Here is a 21,018-nt window from a genome sequence, read left to right on the forward strand (position 1 = left end):
CCCTGGTACTTAAACATAGAAACATAAATAAAATGCTAATAGCAGTGTGTGTTCGTTTTTTTTTTTTTCCTCCTTTTAATGTTAAGTAATACTATGCACAATAAAACATAATTTCCGTTTTCTTTTCTAAGGGCACAAAGTCCCAACCTATTTCTGAAATTCGGCTTGGAGCAAGCAAAGAACGGCTTGACTTGGCATTTTTTTAAATTCCCGTGTTTGGTGTTTAAACGTATAACGTTTACGTGCAGGAGCGGCATCTTAGCTTCTGCAGCTTACACCCCACATGATTTTTAGCTTTTCTGAAAGCTCTGTCGTATATATACACATTGAATACATAGCCAATCATGCTCAGAGGAAAAGCGAACAACTATTAGATTTTCCCGGTTCCCAGGAAGACAGCACTCTAAGACCCGACTCTTAAAGGTCTTGGCCTCTGACTGGGGAAGAGCGGAGGGAAGGTGAGTTACCACAGCAGGCCTGGGTATGAAAAGCTGCTTCCTGGCTTTCTGGCCTGGACGCCAACTTGGCAAAGATCTGCTGCTGGCAAACACAGATCAGTCAGGATAAAGTCGCCACAGACTCAACCAAACAAAGCATAAATGGCTCTTTTCAGCACGAGTCTGCGAGGAGGGATGTTCCTGAGCCCAGCAACCCAATTCCCTTTCTCCAAGATTACCAAACTCGCGTTTTCTAAACCCTTTCTGACTTACAAGGCAGGTGGCTGATCACCTAAGCACCCCCCGTCCCCCGCTTCCCGCCCCCCGCCCCTTTCCTGCACTTATCTCCTTCACCTCCTAGCCCAAGTTCAACTTTTTAGTGAGTTCGGGAAGAAGGAGGCAGACTAGCAGGCTGGGAAGTTAGGGAAGGCGCGCTCCCACCACACCACGCAGATTCGAGCGGCGCTGGCGTGACGGAAAAAGGCGGGCACGGGGACCAGTCGGGAGGTGGCAGCGAGGGCACAGGGCACGCCTCGCGGGGGGACGGAGGCGTGGCCACGTGCCAGTCCCAGGGTTCCCAGCTCCAGCACCCGAGGACTCCAGCGTCCCAGCCCGCCCGCCGCCCGCCGCGCCGCCCGCGAGCATCCCGGTCCCAGGACTCAGCGTTTCGCTCAGCCCGCGAGCGCGCCTCACCAAGGCGCGTCGGCATCCATGCCCCGGCCGCGGGAGCAGGAGGCGCTCGCAGCCCCAGGAGTGTAATGTGAGGCTGAGCGCGTGGCGGCCCGCGTCGTGCCCTGCGGAGCCAGGCGCGGGAGGTGAGGGGCGCACTCCAGCTCAGCTCGCAGCACGCGGGGCGGGGCGCGGCTGTGGGGGCCCCGCCGCCTGTGGAGAGCCGCGGAGGAGCAGGCGCGCTGCGGACCCGCGGGAGGGCACGGTTAAAGCTTTGCCATCAAGTTCGACTCCAGAAAGTGCGTCCTAAGCTAACACGCTGACTCTGCAGCCTCCCTCACGACCCCAAGCCACCGAAGGCGGCGACACCTGATCCAGCACACAAACACGGGTCCCTTCTGTTCCCGGATACAATTACGCGGCGGAGACACACTCAAACTCACGCGCAGCAGCCAAGAGCCGAGGTAAGCGGAGGGACCACGCGGTTCCAGCGGGCTGAAGGGGGGCGGGTTGGCAAGAGGAGAGGGGCGTTGTTTGATCCCGGAGGTGAGTGTTGGGCGAATGGCTGCAATCCCGGGGTGGGGGTTAGGGATCCGAAAGTGCAGTTGCGGTTGGGCTGAGGGAGTTAAGGGTTGGGGGTGGGTGGGAAGGAAGACCGCGAGCTGGGGCGGAGGGGTGTGGAGATCTTTCCAAGCTGCCCCAATCGCGCCCGTGCGCCATTCCCTCCCATATGGCTCTCGATTGAGGGTCCTCTCGCCTTCGCGCGTGCAGGCTGAGAGGGCATAACCCGGCGCGGATCTGGCCAAGGACTTTGCACTTGACCCTGGAGGGATGGGCACCGCGGAACCCCACGGCCGTAGCCCGCTGCCAGCCAGGGATGGGGGCCCCGGGAGGTGCTTCTTCGGAAACTCTCCAACTCTACTCCGTCCTCTCCTTGAGGGGGAGCTAGACCTGGGTGTGTTGGGGGTAGGGCGTGGCTGGGGGCTGCACGCGCACCGACACAGGGTCCTTTCAGTGCCCGCAAGCCTGTGCGACCCCGGGGAATGGACAGTAGTGGCAGGGTCTCCGCGCGGATGCGGGGACCATATGGAGTGCCCTTGCTTTAGGGAAGCGTGAGCGGTTGAGAGAGGAGTCGAGAGAAAGGACGCGCTGCAGGAAGTAGGGCGCCTTCCATGGACCGGAGGAGCGGCGAGGGGGCCTCGGACATGCGGTTCGGAGTTGTACCGGGCAAACCGCATAAGGGGGCGCAAGATTAAGCCGTGCGACCCGGCAGAAGGACGGTCACGGGTGGCGAGGGGGTTATTCAGGCTGTATGTGGAAATTCACTGGTTTAATTGAGGGTACGTGCCACTCTGCAGCACGTCCTTAAGAAAGGACCACCTCTGTACCTGCACCTCTGGTTCCCAGCACCTAAAAGCAACTCTGAGGGCGAGGAGGGAAGAAAGTGAGAGAACTTCTGAAAGTCTGCAGACTAACTCAGTAGGTTGGGTTGTGTTAACTAGTCATCCTCAAGGGGAAGAGGGCGTTATCACAAGAGTGAGGAGTGGGTAGCATTTTCATTTTCAACTAGGCATGACCCAAGAGTCACCTCTATTATGAGTCAGTGTTAGTGATAGAGGCTGCCTTTTATTTCAGGTGGATTCTATCCAGAAAAGGTAGAAAAAACGCTACTCTAAATCTTCCGTTTTCCTCAGGCTGTCATCTTGTATAATGAGTTTTTCAAGATTAATGACATGAAGATGTGGTAGTTTGGCTAGATGCCCAGTGTGCTGTTGTTTCTATATCTGATAATTTCATGTTCAAAGAAAAACGTCTCCACTCAGAATTGGTGTAATTGGTGTGCTTTATTTCCACTTATTCCCAGAAAAAAAAATGCCACTTAAAGAAAGGAGGGAAAGTGCTTTTTAAATGGCATTTTAATAGTATTAGAAGTAATCCATTTTATTCCCTGGAGATTTTTAAATTAATTGTAGAGTCATGCACATCAATATTGTATAGTGAGGGAATCCGCACTTTGCATTCATTGAATCAGATCATAAATCAGTCTATGTTTTTTTCTGTCTCAGAGAAACTGAGTTTTCTCCTATAGAAACTTATCTCCAGGCAGTTTGAAGTTTGCTTTTGGAATGTCTCTGTTCAACTATTCTAGATAATTCCAGAAAAAAACACTGGAGTATTATTTGTTTTGCCTGCCACCCACAAGGTAAAATTGTGTTTTGTGATTTACTGATATAGGAGTGTTTAAAAACTACAATGAAGCATAGTGCCCTGACATTTAGTAATAGCTTGATAGTATTTTAGTAGCTTGGGTGTAATTGAGTAAAAACTGTACTTGTGACTTTCTCTTGATGATACTACTATAGAGATCAAACTCTTATATCTAAAGTTTCCAGAGCCTTATGCTTATGGTGTTAATGCCTGGTGCACGTATTAGAATAAGTAAACCAATGCAGTAAGTAAAAATACTTATAAGAGAATTTGTCTTTTGTGAAGTCTTTTTTTTGTGTGTAAAGAGTTTGATAGTTCACATTTGATTTAAATTACTTAAAACATTTCATGGTATCTTATAAATAACCATCAGCTTAATTACTATGTAAATATTGATGGCAAAGGAACAAAATAACCACACTCAATTCTTAGACTCCTTTTCAAGGTTACTATGTACCTGTTTATCAGATAATATTGACTTGATGCTGTTTAATTCACATTAAGTTTCCAAAGTACACCGAGAGTAAGACACTTTGGATTATTTTTGCATATGTAATGAAGCCTCATTTATTTGACACCATCTGGGTTGTTGCATATTTACATAAGCACATTTTCTAAATAGCTGACCCCTCACACCATTCATTACTGAAACTTTAAAAATTCAGCCATTAAAACAAGCAATGTCTAAATGTTCCCCTCTTAGTTGGTCCCCAGGATGTAAGCTAAATTTTTTGTTGGATTGTCTTTATGAACATGAATTCATAAAGAATTGAATAGTGCTATTCCTTGAGGTGTATAGAGCTGTTTTTATTTATGGTAAATGGTCTCAGCCTGCACGGTTGAAATACTAGAATGGAGACATAAGTACTATTCTCTTTCTCTTTCTCTCTCTCTCTTTTTTTTTTTGTGATTTTTCTGGGTCCTCTTTCTGTTATCAGCTATCACTTTCTACTGCTGTCATACTGTAAGCGGGCCCTGCTGCTGTGTTATCTGTTGTCTTTTTTTTCCTCCTGAAATGATGTGGGCTATTGCTCTAGTATAAAGCCTGTGTAATTTGTGACAGATACATGCTGTTCTCATCCTTTGTTTCTGGGCTATATAGTGAGCTTAGTTGCTGAGATTCCTAGACTGGTAGCTTCTATATAAGTGGCTTTAAAGTATTTTTTTAATAGAAAATTTGTATATAAGATCTTTAGAAGGGTGTCTTAATTTCAGACATTCAGTCTTCTGGAAGATCTTTGCTTTTCTGAGAAATCAAAGCAACCCTTTAATAAAAGAGTTTACTTTTTTTATGGTGGCCCCAGGTTATCTTTGTGTAAGGATACATCTAGGATGATATTTTACATCCTACTTCCTGCCACTGAAATTGACTAGCTGTTCACAATGTTGACAATATTTCTCTTCTCTGAAAGCCAAGAATAAAAAGTGTGATTTGATAATCCTGGTTCCCATACTTTAAGCTAGGTAAATCATTTCAATACTGTTTTGCATACCCATGTATGGAGGGGCTACATAATCAAATGAATTTGAATAAAGTTGTTTTAGTTAGTCTTGAAAACAGTGGTAATCATATCTTCCTAATCTAAAGCATTTAATAAACGTCCTTCTTTTTTTCAATAAAGACAAGACTTTCAATAAATGCTTATTAAGTACATACTATGCATTGGGCACTCTGGTCTTGTACACTGGGGATATGCAGACCCAAAGACCATGGGAGGACTCTTGGTTTGAGAGAATTAGATAGACAGAAAACAAGTTAGTTTCAATATAGTTTTAATATAGTGCTGTATGTTCTGAGAGTGCTGTGACAGAGATACCCAGAGCCCTGAATAGGCATTTGGATGTGGCCAGTTCTACATGGGGACAGAACACTTGAGAGGCTTCATAGGGAAGGTAACAGCAGAGGTTAACCAGGCAAGGTAATCAGAAGGTAACCAGTTAAGGGCAAGATCATGGAAGACGGTTTGTCATCCTAAGATGCATAGACCATTTTCTCTTCAATGTTGTTTTAAACTAAAGTGTGATGAGAAGACAGCTCTCACAGCTGTCTAGCAGGATTGATCCGAGGTGGGAGACAGGAATAACAAGTCAGATGGTATTGAGGTGATCTTGTTAAGAGGAGTTGAGGACCTTACACCAATATGGTGGCAGTGAGATGAAGAAAAGGGTTTGGTCACACAGATGTTAAGGTGGTAGAATCTCTTGGATTAGATGACTGATCCGATGGTCGGTGGTATGGGAGGACAGGATAGGGGCTTTAAAGGAGAAGCAGGTTGGAGGACCAAGGATGGTAGAGTTCAGTTTTGGAAATGTAGACTAAGAAGTGCTTATAGAAAATCCAGCTGGAAATGAATGTCCAATGGATCATTGCACACAAGTTCTGAGCTGAGAGATCTGGGCTGCATTTGTTGTTGTTCAGTCACTCAGCCATGTCCGACTCTTTGGGACACCATGGACTGTAGCACACCAGGCTTCCCTGTCCTTCACTATCTCCCGGAGCTTGCTCAAACTCATGTCCATTGAGTCAGTGATGCCATGCAACCATCTCATCCTCTGTCGTCCCCTTCTCCTCCAGCCTTCAATCTTTCCCAGGATCAAGGTCTTTTCTAATGAGTCAGTTCTTCTTATCAGGTGGCCAAAGTATTGGAGCTTCAGCTTCAGCATAAGTCCTTCTAGTGAATATTCAGGATTGATTTCCTTTAGGATTGACTGGTTTGATCTCCTTGCAGTCCAAGGGACTCTCAAGAGTCTTCTGGCTGGATAGGTAGGTATGTAAATGAGTGGATGAATGGGTGGACTACTTTAGCCATTTTCAACATACAGGTTGTTGCCCAAAAAAGGAAGTCAATAGATCTTCTAGGGTAGATTCAGAGAGTAAGAGGGAATTAGAGGCCTGGGGAGATCCTAAAATCTAAGAGTTGGTAAAGATATAGGGAGTAGTAAAGAAAGAGAAAATAAAATGCAAGTTGGGAGGAAAATTAAGGGAGAGTTGTTTTTAGCAACTGAAGGAAGGAAGAATTTCAAGATATCAGAAGCTGAGTACTAAGATGGGGGGGGTATTAGACAGTCCTGGTTCTGCCCCTGACTATCTCTGTGACCTTGAATTCAGAGCTTAGTTCCCATTCCTCATTTACATAATGAGGATCAAAGTGTGACTTCCCAGGGCTACTGTGAGGATCAAATGAGGGAAATCAAGCTCAGTGACTGGAAGGTTACTGGTTTGTGTCCAATAAGTGCTAGCTGATTTTATGGAAAGCTCAGTCATGTCGGACTCTTTGTGATCCCATGGACTGTGACCCACCAGATTCCTTTGTCCATGAAATTTTCCAGGCAAGAATACTGGAGAGGGCTGCCATTCCCTTCTCCAGGAAATCTTTCCGACCCAGGAATTGAACCCAGGTCTCCTGCATTGCAGGCAGGTTGTTTACCCGCTGAGCCACTAGGAAAGCCCTTTATGGAAGCAGAACTTAGATTTGGTGATTGAGCGGTTTGTAGATACTATTGCTTTTAGCAGTACTCCTTTTCAGGGTTTAGGGAGGTTGATTAAAAGATCTATTTAAAGGGCCTTCTCTGGTGGCTCAAATGGTAAAGAATCTGCCTGTGATGCCGGAAACCAGGGTTCAGTCCCTGGGTTGAGAGATCCGCTGGAGAAGGGCATGGCAACCCAGTCCAGTATTCGTGCCTGGAGAATCCCCATGGACAGAGGAGCCTGGGGGGCTACCGTACTGGCGTCACAAAGAGTCGGACATGGCTGAGTGAATACTTTTTCACTTTAAGATGGAAACTTGATTATATTTATAACCTTTGGGGAAGAAGCCAGGACAATAGGGGCAATTGAAAATTTTGAAGGGAGAAGAGAGAACTTTGGAACCTGTTCCTGAAGGGGTGTGGTTGGGGTTGGGTCAGGAGCTCTGGAGAGAAGTTAGCATTCTCAGGGAAGGCCATGCTCCCACCAACCTGGAGGGTCCATAGCAACTTTGCTGCTTTTTAAAAGCATCTGGTAATCAAATCATAAACATTTTTAATGTTTTCTTTAAAGTTTCTTGATATTTAAGTGAATTTAAGTGAGTTCTAATTTCTCAGGTAATCCAGTAAGGCCAAAGGTTATTCATTTTAAAAGACTCTGAAAACAAAAACAAACAAACAAAAAAGATAGGTGATATTAAAGGAACAAAATATAATTTAACGTTTGATTCAGATGGCACTTCCATGTCAAACGGTGTCTTAAAAATCAACATTGTGGAAAGCAGGTATTAACCTGTGTAGTAGAGGAAGGGCTGATTCATAGATTTCTTAAAAAATTGAACTGACCATAGTAATATTTTAAAATATCTACTTTTTTCCTTAGGATTTTCTCTGTTTGGATGAAATAGTGCTCTATATTAGAAACATCTGAAATTAGATTTCTATTTTAATATGTATATGGATTTCTTTGCCATGTATTTAGTGGGTATTTTGAAAAAAATATTTACATATATGAACTGGTTTGGGAACCAATCAACAATAACATAGTGCATACTGTTTACTAAGTGGTTGTTAGGCATATTGGTGGTTAATTAATTAATTATTATTCTTTTTTAGTTCAAATTAAGAAGTCTGTTTCCAAACATACTTATCAATATTTACTCCTTATCATTTGTTTATATAGCAATGTAGAATAGTACATAGTTTTGGGGACACCGAATAAATTTTTTTTGAGTAAAATGAAATTAAATGTTCAGTATTTTTAAGTCCATTATGTATGTAGTTTTTAACCTGTGATGACCTTCTTTCCCTGAAATTCTTTACCTACATTTTTATCAGGACCTCTGTGTTTTAGAGTTGAGTTTTGGTCTGTTGTGCTAACTCCCTCTCAGTGTATCGTCCCACTCTTGCAAACCATAGTGGCCTATGCAGGTGATTTTCAAAGACTTCTGAAAGTTCCGTATTGTATATTCACAAACTCAGCTTTGGACTCTATACTGTCCCGTTCAGGACTCCTTTACAGAGATGACAGATGCCACATTGAAATTGACTTAGACGTGAGGTCAGCATTTAGGGGTTCAGAGCCCAGATGAAAATGGAGCTTTTGGGTTTGTGAATGGCAGGGTGTATAGCACAGCCGGATCAGTTCTCAGTCTCTGGCCATAAGTAGTAAAATATTTGGATTAGGTAGAAAGAACATGTAGTTAGGAACATTTCAGAGATACTGTGTATTTTGCTAATAACTCTCTTCTGTTTGTCTGAATTATTAATAATGGAAACAATCACTATATTGGAGGTATAGTTTCCCTTGACTTGATTGAGATAACAGAAATGCAACTAGAGGTATTCCCTTTCACTAAATAAATTTATATTGTAACTGCTTTGGTAAATATTTGCCTGATTTGAGAATAATATGAATACAAACGTGTAAAATCACTTCACACTTTTCAGTTAGATTTTAAAGAAATTTAATACTTGAAACGTTTTCAAAATACCAAGTTATACTTTTTTAGCTGTATATTGGCCATAACTTGTTTTAATAATAACCATGGAGCTGATTTTACTCCACGTGAGGTGTTTTAGCTTAAACAAAATGTTCTCATGGATTAAGAAAAATTTTAAGCAATAGAATCAAGTGTGCAGATATGCGTTGATTTTTATAATATGTTCCTGAAAAGTTATATAAAATTTTTTTATAAATTGAATCATATTTATAGAATTTAAAAATTTCAAAACATTTTAAGGCAGAATTTAAACTCTTAAAATATAGGTGATGGGTATACAGATTTTTTATATTAATCTTTATACCTTTCCATATGTTTGAAATAGTTGACAGTCCAAAAAAATATGGACAATGATTTTAAAGCATATCATATTTAAAATGTACCCATTTAAAACAATCTCAGATTCCCTGATGGTTCAGTGGTAAAGAATCTGCCTGCCAGTGTGGGAGATGCAGGGTTTATGGGTTCGATCCCTGGGTCGGGAAGATCCCCTGGAATAGGAAATACAATCCACTCCAGTATTCTTGCCATGAAAATCCCATGGAGAGAGGAGCCTGGCAGGTTATAGTCTGTGGAGTCGCAAAGAGTCGGACACAACTGAGCGACTAACTCACACACACACACCAAGCAATCTCAAAGTACATCTCTCTCTAAAAAAAATAAATAAATAAATCTCATTCTGATTAATCTGTTTTGCAAACTCAAACTTTCCTAATGGACTTAAGCGAACACACACAATAGCAACAAAACTAGAGGACACCTCTGTACCACACTGTAAATAATGTAGTCATATCCACCATCTTAAACTTGTAAGACAAAGGCTTAATCTGATTCTCAATCTTAACCACATCATAATATCCCTTGTTCAGAAGGGAATGTATAGACAGAATTTTTTTTTTTTTTTTTACTAGCAATAGAGTGAGCCCTTCAGTGATGTTGCCTTCCTGCTTTGAGACAGCTGCCCTGAGACTGGGTGGATGATGGCACAGATCCTTAGCTGTGGCTTCTCCTTCTGAAGGCCATGTGCTTTACATAGCCTTTGCATTTGTGCTGCTGTACCTGTGGTTCATTTGTACTGTCATCCAATTGGGAGAGCTGGACTTAGAAGAAAACTAGTCCGACAGGTTTGCCTGTCTATTTAGAAAGGGGGGTGGGGGTGGGGTGGGTTGGGGGCAGCTGGGGGTGGCAGCGAAATTTGTGCATAAAGTCAAGGGTGAAGCTATTGTAAGGGATATTAATGCTAATCAATGATTGTTTTTTCCTGGTTTTGAAAATACTTCAGTGGCATTTGTGAGAATATATTAATACCTTAATGGAGCTAAAGTGATCAGAAGAGAAACTGGAAGGAGAAGTAGATAAGAAACGGGGAATTAAAGCCAGGTGGAGGATGGGAAAGGAGACTATACTGGAGGGGAAGAAGGAAAAAAAACAGAAGAGAATGAGTGCTTCAGCGGCCTATGTGGGCTTTGTGTGAACCTGGAGCATCGTAGTAGGAAACCATAGTATTGATCTGAGCATGAGTTTAATTAAAACCAATGCCTGTGATCCTCCACATTCAAAAGAAGGAACACTGCTGGCTCAGGGCTGAGGTTTACTAGGAACGTTGGTGGGCAAATGTAGCTACCATCTCGAACACTACCTTTATGTTGTAAAAACTCAGTTCCTTTGAGCCGTAGTAAAATCTTACATTCATACAGCTTTTTTATACCTTGCAAATTGCTTGCTCGTACATTCTATCATTTTATCCGCATTCTGTCCCTGAGCATTGCCTGTCCAGTAGTGTTAGTCACTCAGTCGTGTATGACTCTTTGCGACCCCATGGACTGTAGCCCACCAGGCTCATCTGTCCAGGGAATTTTCCAGGCAAGAATACTGGAGTGGATTGCCATTCCCTTCTCTGGGGGATCCCTACCCAGTGGTTGAACCTGGGTCTCTGGCATTGCAGGCAGATTCTTTACCACTGTGCCATGTGGGGAAGCCTGTCTAGTAGGTCGTCACATCTTCCAAACCATGGACACACAGTGCTCTGAGGCCACCAGGACAGGCTTAATGTTGGAACCCGGTTCCTGGCCCTTCGTTTTCACCTGGGAATGCTGGCTCTCAGAGCTCTCTGTCATCAGGCTCCCTTCTGATCCCCCTTGTCTACTTCCTCCTGTCCCCACAGTTCTGTTGACTGGGTTCCATTTATCTCTCTAGGCGTTTGCTTCAAGATATCCCCTACCTGAACTGCTCTGCTTTTTTCCCTCTGTGCTTGCAAACTGTCATCCTTCATGGTTTTGATACTCAAGTCCCAACTCAGACTGTTGTGTCCCAGTTTGTTTTACTTTTCTTTGACTTTCATTTCTGTATTTGGCTGTGATAATTGAACACTTGGTTATGTTAATTCTCCCTCTGAGAAGAGTATGTGCAGTTAGAGGGTGGACTTTCACTCTTAGTTTCCCCATAAGGCCTTGGACAAACATACTAATCAGAGATAAGATATTTAAACATGGTTGAATGATACCTTCTGTGACTCAGAGCAGGAAAGGAGGTAAATTCCCTAAAATGCTGTGTGTATATTTATACTTTTTTCCTGTTTTTTAATAAAACCACATCATTCAAACTAGAAACATTCTTTTTCTTTGTAAATGAAACGTTCTGTATAGATTGCTGTATCATTTAGTTATGACAGAAAAAAAAAAAGGTTTGGTTTGTAGAAAGATCATATTATAGGTCTTTGAACTCTTTATTATAAAATATATAATGGTTTGGTAGATTTTTTTTTTTTTTTTAATTTACCCGGGGCTTCTAATGGATGGAAGTACATTCACACCTAATTTTAGGGAAGACTAATAAGAGGAAATAATGACATAGATAATTAAGTGTATTTAGCTTTTAATTTGTATTTATATTTGAATATGGACTTCCCTGGTGGCTCAGACAGTAAAGAATCTGTCTGCAATGCAGGAGACCCAGGTTCAATCCTTGGGTCTGGAAGATCCTCTGGAGGTGGAAATGGCAACCCACTCCAGTCTTCTTTCCTGGGAAATCCCATAGACAGAGGAGCCTGGTGGGCTACACTCCATGGGTCACAAAGAGCCAGACGCGACCGAGTCAGACATTTCTGATGTCAAAAAACAGTAGTTGGAGAAAATGATTACACATATTAGGAAACTCTGACTTGAAGCAATCAAATTGTTTCCTCTCTCCCTGACTCCCTGATAAGACCTTTTATATCAATTAACCAGAAGCACAGGCTGAGTTCTTTTCCCTCATACCAAAGTTTTCTGGTTCAAAGTGTCTGCTCTTCCATGTCATTATGGGCAGGGCATTAGGAGTAACAATAGGAATAAGACTAGATCTTAAGAAATCTTCTCAGCAACAACAAAAAAGGAAATTGACAGGTTAAGTAAGACTGTTAATAAGAACTGATGCCTGACTCTGTTATTTGCCAGTTTTAAATAATTCACGTGAGCTTTAAGAAGTAATTTTGTTTTGATCAGTTAGACTTTATCTGAGCATATAGGCTTCCTTTGTGGCTCAGCTGGTAAAGAATCAGCCTGCAATGCGGGAGACCTCGGTTCGATCCCTGGGTTGGGAAGATCCCCTGGAGAAGGGAAAGGCTACCCACTCCAGTATTTTGGGCTGGAGAATTTCATGGACTGTGGTCGCAAAGAGTTGGACACGACTGAGTGACTTTCACTTTCACTGAGCATATGCCTGAGAATAGAATGTACTTTTTGTTCAAATTTCTAAATAATGAAAAACATGCAGAAACAAGGTCCTCTGGCCGTCCTGCATCTTCTTTTTGCTCTCCCACTCTTTCTTTCTGTCCACTTACATTGTCTTCCTTTCTGAAGATGATGTCCCTGCCTTTGTGGTGATCTCAGAAGAGTGATCCCAGTGATCGGCTTACAAATTGTCAGGTAAGGATGTGGATAGAGGTGTGTGTGGAGAGGGGAGGGCAGTGGAGTATGCCTATTTCTAGAGTAGGATCTGGTCATTTTATTCAAATCATCCTGTTTAGCAGTTGCCCAGCCTCTGTATAAGCCCAGATGCTTTATGCTTTCTCATCAGTATTTTTACCAGTAAAGATCACTCAGCTTGCCGTTTTGATACTATGCAAATACAGCCCTATTCCTATATCCCTACTCTGCTCACAAGGGCATTGAAGGGGAGAGACATTTTGAACCAGACATATTGAATTCCAGGAGGTTTGTGAGATGAGCGTCTTTAACAGAGAAGAATTGATCCAACCATTCATTCACAAGCAGCCTATTATGTGTTACATGTCTTCTGCCTTAGAGCCAAAATATACAGTGGTTTTTTAAAATCTAGTATAACATTGAAAGACTCTTTGAAGATTGCTGATTTGCTTTGTGTACCCCAGAATTTAAAAAAAAAGCCTATTATCTGACATGTGGCAGTGGCAACTTCGGAGAGTCTTTTTATGGTACAGGTAAGAGATACAGAATTAGGACCCAGGAAACCTGAGTGCTAGTTCCGACTCTGCCAATGAGTAACTAGGAACTAGCCAAGTGATGCTTGGCAACCACCGCCTGAGACCTTGTTCCTTTCCCTACAAATGAAAGGGTTTGGACTCAGTTATCTTTAGTTTTAAAATTGGGACTTTGATTTATTTTATAAAATATGAAATACATATTTAAAAAACACATTTGACATCATTTCATAACAAATGTATTAAGTACCAATGTTTAAGCATATTTATATTATGTTTGCAAGACTGTTAACAATGGCAGTGATATACAAAAGCCTTCTCTGGCCTTGCTTCATTCTGTTGAACATCAGGTCTAATCCTAGATGCTTATAAGCCACAGAACTACATTTTTACTTGTTAACAAGGGAGTCTCAGAGAATTCATTCTGTCTTTCTGTAGAACCTATCAAAATCTTCCTCTTCTGGGGACTAATACAACTTTGTAGTTTTATCTGATACTCCATAACAAACTTCTCTTTGTGACTTCACTAGCATTTTTTGAGACTACAGTTGGGAAATGTGTTATTTTCTCATTCTGCAGGACTTTCAAGGAATTTAATAGGGAAATATTCAGAGTTATTTTAAATTTGTTTTTTGGTTATATTTGGTCAGACATTTTTTATTTGAAAACATGTTAAAAATATTACATGGGGATTTATCTTTTGACTCTTAATGATGTTAATGTAGATAATGTTTACAATTTACTTAAACTAGTGGTATTAAAGAAAGGATATTATTAATAAGTAGGAGAAAAAAATCCCATGATCTTTTGTGAACCTAGTACATTTCTGAAACTTTAAGATTCTCTAGGTGATGGTGTATTGAAAAGCTATCTTCCCCCACATGTGATTTTGTCCCATTGTGGCAGGAGATGAAAACTTGATCTGAATTTCCTCCATATTGACTGTGGTATTCTGCTAATTAAAATCTCAATGAATGAGAGTTAATGAAAGCCCTAATGAGACATTTTAAAACATGAATCAAACGTCAGTTTTTTTAAGAAAGCAAATACCTATCAGAACTTAAAGCCTCACACAGAACCAGTTGTATGTTATATGAAACTTTTCTCATTTGTTTAAGGATGAGATCAGCGTCAAAACAGAGGGTTTCCTTATTGTTGGCTGAATGTTGAGCACATGATACAGGAGCATGGAGATAACTGTGCCAATCTAGTGCAAAAGAAACCCACGCTGTATCTATGTATATGTGTAAAATTGCAAACTTTTTTCTCTATTATTGATTCTCAAAATGATCTTTGGACCAGTGGAAACATCACCTGAAAATTTGTTAGATGTTCGTCCCAGATCTCTAGAAATAGAAACTGTGGACAGGCCTGTAAGTCTGTTACAAATAGCTCTTCAAATGATTCTGCTGCTTGCTAAAGTTTGAGAACCACTGATCTATGATAATAAATATAACTGTTTCCAATTTTCTCATGTAATGAAAAATTTCTAGTCATTTTAGGGACAAAAGAAAAATCCAATATGAACTTCAAAATGTTTTCCTGCTAATACTTCCTGGCTAGTTTTTATAACCTGAATTCATCTTATTGTATTTTATATACTAACTGGTTATTTAGGAATATTCAAGTACTCTTAGTTCTGCCAACACACACATATACATACACATAGACACACACACACACACGCTCCTCAGTTTATTAAAAGACAACAACAGAAAGTGGGTTGGTGGGAATGTAAACTGATACAGCTGCTATGGAGGACTGTGTGGAGATTCCTTAAAAAAACTAGGAAGAGAGCTACCACATGACACACCAATCCCTCTACTGGGCATATACCCTGAGGAAACCATAACTGAAAAAGACACGTGTACTCCAGTGTTAACTGCAGCACTATTTACAATAGCTAGAACATGGAAGCAACCTAGATGTCCATCGACAGATGAATGGATAAAGAAGTTAGGGAACATATACACGATGGAACATTACTCAGCCATAAAAAGGAACACCTTTGAGTCAGTTCTGATGAGGTGGATGAACCTAGAACCTGTTATACAGAGTGAAGTAAGTCAGAAAGAGAAAAGTATCGTATACTAATGCATATATATGGACTCTGGAAAGACGGTACTTGATGAACCTATTTGCAGGGCAACGATGGAGATGCAGACATAGAGCGCACACTTGTGGACACAGTAGGTGAAAGAGAGGGTGGGACAAATTGAGAGAGTATCACTGAAACATATATATTGCCATATTTAAAATAGATAGCTGGTGGGAATTTGCTATATGATACAGGGAGCTCAAAGCTGGTGCTCTGTGCTAATGTAGAGGGGTGGGATGGGGTGTGAGGTTGCAGGGAGGATCAGGAGGGAGGAGACATGTATATATCCATGACTGACTCATCCTGATACATGACAGAAACCAACACAATATTATAAAGCAATTATTTTCCAATTAAAAATTAATTTAAAAAAAGAAAGTGGGTTGGATTAGTTTACTTTTGTGTATTTTACTGTAACTTTGTGTAAATGTAACCCAGTGGTTCTCAATAGCATAATCCCCTGGGGAGCATTAAAAAGAAAACAAAAAATGCTAAAACCTCATCTCCAGAACGGAGAAGGCAATGGCACCCCATTCCAGTACTCTTGCTTGGAAAATCCCATGGACAGAGGAGCCTCTTGGGCTACAGTCCATGGGGTCGCTAAGAGTCGGACATAACTGAGCGACTTCACTTTCACTTTTCCCTTTCATGCACTGGAGAAGGAAATGGCAACTCACTCCAGTATTCTTGCCTGGAGAATCCCAGGGACGGCGGAGCCTGGTGGGCTGCCATCTATGGGGTCGCACAGAGTTGGACCCGACTGAAGCGACTTAGCAGCAGCAGCGTCTCCAGAAATTCTAATTGATATAGGTTGAGGTGTCAGATTTTCAGGTGTCTCTAGTTTTCATGGGCTCCTCTGTGATTATAATGTGCGTTCACAGTTGAGAGCCACTGGAGGGTAGCCCTGTGTTGGAAGATTGGCTCCCTACCACACATATCAGTTCCTTAAAAAAAAATGTATATTAGGTTGCTAGGTCCTTTCATTGTTTTAAGCAAATTGTCTTTTGTGTGTGATTATAAAATAATTTGTTTTCCAATAGGTTATTGGTGGTGTTGACTTGTTGACTGCGTTACTGATCATGTTTATTTCTCTTCATTCTACTTCTTGGCTTTACTCTACATCCTCGCGTGCTCACAGTGCAGGGCATAATACCTGTAGCATCTTGTGTCACCAGAGATAGATCATCTGGGGCCTCACACCAGACGTGCTGAATCACAATTGCATTTTAACAGGATCCCTATGAAATTTGTCTTCACAGTAAAGATCCTCTAGAACATAAAGTTTAAAGTCAGGGTAAATTGCATTTTTCTTTGTTTTTTCCTCAGCATCCATTGATCTGGTCTTAACTACTTTTATGATTCAAATCATTTCAATCTCATTAAACCTATTCTTAGCCTCATTTTTCAATAAGCTTTAGAATGTAAGCGATTTTCCAGACCATCTAATTTAATATCCTCACTGGCAGGTAAAGGAAATTAAGTGCAGAGAAATTAAATGACATGACCTAAATTACCAAGACTATGGATTTGGGCATCCATAGTTGCTTGCTGTGTGTGTGTGTGTGTGTGTGCACGAGCATTTTTCCTTTAATTGTATGGACATCATGATAGGGTCACTTACAACAATTTTACTGTCGTAATATAAACAACTTGAAATGTGAACTACCTGAAAAGACAATCAGGTTACTCAAATATGACACATATCCAAAACACCAAAATTTTAAATGCATTTATTTAAATTATATATCTAAAGTGACATTGAAATACTTTACTAATAAACTAATATTTCAAGTTATAATTTGTGTAATTTAGTGGTAATGGGAAAGTAGAATATGTGATATTAAACTTAATGAAAATTGAAAGGTACCGCATGTCCTTGTAAATTACTAAAACCATCCATGCGTTCCTGAGAGATTGCAGGCACTTTATCACAAGACATTTAAAATATTTGGGGAGTATTTATTTGTTTATTCTGGGTTCCTCAGGAACAGGGGATGGGCCTTGTTCTTTTTCACATCCCCAGGAGAGTTGAGCTTTATCAGATCTTTAGATTTCAGATCCACACATCCACTGCATCACTTGTGTATCTATTATTGCAGATAAGGATTAAGTGTGAGACCCTTGTCTCTCAATCTGATGGTTGAATTCATCAAAATCCCCAGCTGCTTCTTACAATAGCAGATTTGGGGATTTCTCCCAGACTTCATAATAGCCTGTGTGTTGAAAAGATTGTGGAATCTGCGTTTTTAGTTAGCACTGTAGGTATTTCATTTGGATGCAAACATTTGAAAATCATTTCATTAGGGGATTAAATTTGTGTTTAATATAGTTAAATTTAATTGCCATCATTGAGCATTCAATACATATATTATACTAGGTGCCGAATGCCATGTCTATTGGTATCTGTATTATCCTGTTTTTCTTTTCTATTTTCTTGGTGTTTTTAATCTTACTTTCCCACCTGATGATTTCAGAGAAGGATCCCAGGTGCATCTGGGCCAGCTATCACTGATAAGCGAACAGCATTGAGTTTCTCATTACAGCTTCACCACCTGTACTATAGATGTCTGGAAAGAGATAACTGCAGGTACTGGTAGTGTAGAAAAGTGGTAAGTGCAGCTAGCTTGGAGTGCTGTAACAGCAACAAGAACAATAAAGGACCACAAAAAAATTCCTTATAACTTCTCCTTCAAGAGGAGGTTTTCCCTGTACCCCTTGTGGTGCTCATCAGAGTCCCAAGGGCAGAACTGATTTTTTTGAATGGTATTGCTAATGTTTTATTTCCTTGAGTAGTTTGCATTTCTGTAGTTGAGCTGTGCATATCCAGACAAATCACTTCATTTCAGTTCAGGGTGGTGTCATCTGCATATCTGAGGTTATTGATATTTCTCCTGGCAATCTTCATTCCAGCTTGTGCTTCCTTCAGCCCAGCATCTGTCATGATGTTCTCTGCATATAAGTTAAGGAAGCAGGGTGACAATATACAGCCTTGACATACTCCTTTTCCTGTTTGGAACCAGTCTGTAATAGATGGTCATAATTGACTTCAGAACACAAGATATTGTTTACATATGAGAGAAATGTTTAAACCTGGGCTGTTTAACAACTCTATAGCAATAAAGCTGAGTATTCCCCCAGTTTGTCCACAGTCACAGTATGTTTTTTCAGCTTCACTTTCTTCCTGTCTTCGAATGGTGGGATAAAAGTGGATTAAAAATGAATATGAAGCTCTTCAATATACTAGGTAATTTCTTGTCTTAGTCTTATTCTCCTCATCTGTAAATGGGAACAACTATTTTTGTTCTTATCTCAGTATAAAATGAGATAACGCTCATAAAGCCTGTGATGCAAAGAAGGTACATAGTACACAGTACAACTCTGTTTATGAGCTGCTATTTACTGAGAGTTTTATGTTAACATGTAGGTTTCAAGCTGTGGCATGACCAGCTCCTTCTGGTTTGCCCAGGACATTCCCAGTTTTAGCGCTGGAAGTCCCACATCCTGGAAATGCCCTCAGTTCTGGGGTGGGTGGTCACCCTACTGCTGGAAACAGCCTATGAATAACAGTGACTTCAGAAAGGTATCAGGAGTTTCCTCGTGGATAATGGTTACAATGGGCAGAATAGACAGGGCTGATCCTCTGGTGGCACAGAGCTAAGTGTCTATGTTCTAACACGTTTCCTGGTTTCTGCTTCTGTCCTGTGGTCCAGGATGTTAATCATTACCAAGTCCTCATTCCATCGGGCAGAAAGACCAAAAGTGAAATTGCACTTAGCACTCTGCTTCTATCCCATCCTGTTTACCAGAACTAACTTTTGTGGCTAAAGTAGTTCCGAGAGAGGCTGGGAAATGGCTTTAGTCTTTTTGGCTATGAGCCAAGCTAAAGTAGAGGGTCCATTACTAGAAACAGATATGCCACGGCTGTCTCTTACATGCCTATTTATGGAATCCAGTTTCCTTTCATATTGTGACTATTTAATCAATGGTCATTTTCTTGGCCATTTACAACATTGCTGTGAATGTGTAGGAAGTTAACAAATAACATGAAAAAAGACCCCTGGACTTAAGGAAAAGCTGTAATGAAATCTATTTTTTGACTTGATAACTTTTTCCAATTGCAGTACCCATTAGCCCAGAAATTCTCTTCATAATTGAAGTGGGTAGCTAACTCCGGTGCCTCGGGCAAAGCTTTTGATTTAGAATTTTGTTCAGAAATAAGGCAATAAATATAATTACAAGTTCATTCATTTCAGATTAAAGGACAAAAAAGAGTCCATTGGTGGAGGTGTATATGGTCCAACTATGTATCCTGGTTCAGAATCACAATCACAGTCATTCATTTAATAAATCTTTATTGAGTGCCACATGGTCAGGCCATAGGAATAAAATAAAATTCTACTACAATTTCTACCCTTTTGGAACTTAAATTATGCTACAGGAAAATAGATTTTTAAAATAAATTTTCATTTATTTAAAAGCACTACTAATGATCCCCAATTAGTTTTTACTTTGCTGGATTTATTTTTCTTATTTTTGTTTTACTGGATGGCATTTTCCGTGGCTTAACTTGTAGAAGGTGCTTAGAAGAGAGATTAAATTACTCAACAGTATTTCATATAGTACCAAGGTCAACCTGTGGTGGCAGTCATGATTGATATATTTTATCTTCTTATTGCCATCCACATAATACTCAATGCCAAGGAAACTTAAAAGCACGAAGAAATTCTGCTATGTAGCTTGCTAGACTATATGATCTGCTTTGAGGACTAAATCACTCACTTTGTTTTTCTAAATAGCCCAGTTCACCGCATACAGACATGATCTTAAATTTCCCATTAGCCCTTGTTTTTCCTTTATCACTAAAATATTTTGATTAATTTTTGTTTAGAATGTTAGACTATGAATTGCTGAGCTGCTGGGATGATAGGCTGTCAAAACCTGAGTTCTAGTTTTGTTTTATGTGTTTTTCATATTTTTTCCTATATAGTTCATCCTCATGTATGTTTAGTTCAGAGTTATTAATGCTGCTAAGTCACTTCAGTCGTGTCCGACTCTGTGCGACCCCATAGACGGCAGCCCACCAGGCTCCGCCGTCCCTGGGATTCTCCAGGCAAGAATACTGGAGTGGGTTGCCATTTCCTTCTCCAGTGGATGAAAGGGAAAAGTGAAAGTGAAGTCGCTCAGCCGTGTCCGACTCTTAGCGACCCCATGGACTGTAGCCTACCAGGCTCCTCCGTCCATGGGATTTTCCAGGCAAGAGTACCGGAGTGGGGTGCCATTGCCTTCTCCAGAATTATTAATGCTCCGACTTCAAACAGAAAAAACAAACAGAGAAATGATTCTTTCAAGTGGTGGTCAAAAGTGATGCACCCTCCTTTTGTCTTTTTAAATAAGTAGATGGAAATAGAAAGGTTACTGGAGGTCTAGCATGGTGTTACGCTCTGATATTTGAGAAAATGGGAGCAATATGGATTCATAAAGTCTATTGCTTATCTTTTAAAATCTTAGTGGTATGATGGGGTGTTCTTGTGTTAAATTTCTGCCTTTGTTAACTATTGTTGCTTGCGAGCAGGAACAAAAGATAGCTATCAATAATTAATTTTTTCTGGTGCTCTTAAGGGCTTTACAAACATTTATGGGGTCTTGTAGGGATCACTTTTGCAAATGAGTGTTTTGTAGAGGCAACATATAGGAGAATTC

The 21,018-nt window shown here is 40.8% G+C and overlaps 1 protein-coding gene across 9 annotated transcripts in view; it reads left to right on the top strand.

Annotated features, from left to right (window-relative positions):
* Window positions 1-474: 474 nt before the first annotated feature.
* UGT8 (UDP glycosyltransferase 8) overlaps window positions 475-21,018 on the top strand; it is a 93,068-nt gene continuing 72,524 nt past the window's right edge. For 2 of the 9 annotated variants that reach the window (XM_081485398.1, XM_081485356.1), the window contains exons 1-2: window positions 2,355-2,585; window positions 12,622-12,687. Coding sequence is in view for 1 of the 9 variants with exons in the window: in XM_081485312.1 (XP_081341438.1) it covers window positions 2,419-2,446 (28 nt within the window). In the remaining 8 variants the exon portion in view is untranslated. Of the gene's footprint in view, window positions 1,653-2,069; window positions 2,586-12,621; window positions 12,688-21,018 lie in introns of those variants that run through there. The other 7 variants (XM_081485333.1, XM_081485377.1, XM_081485344.1 and 4 more) reach the window with 7 other exon arrangements.

This window comes from Giraffa tippelskirchi, chromosome 1 (assembly GCF_054371585.1).
Source record: "Giraffa tippelskirchi isolate mGirTip1 chromosome 1, T2T-mGirTip1v1.2.pri, whole genome shotgun sequence".
Lineage (NCBI taxonomy): Eukaryota > Metazoa > Chordata > Mammalia > Artiodactyla > Giraffidae > Giraffa > Giraffa tippelskirchi.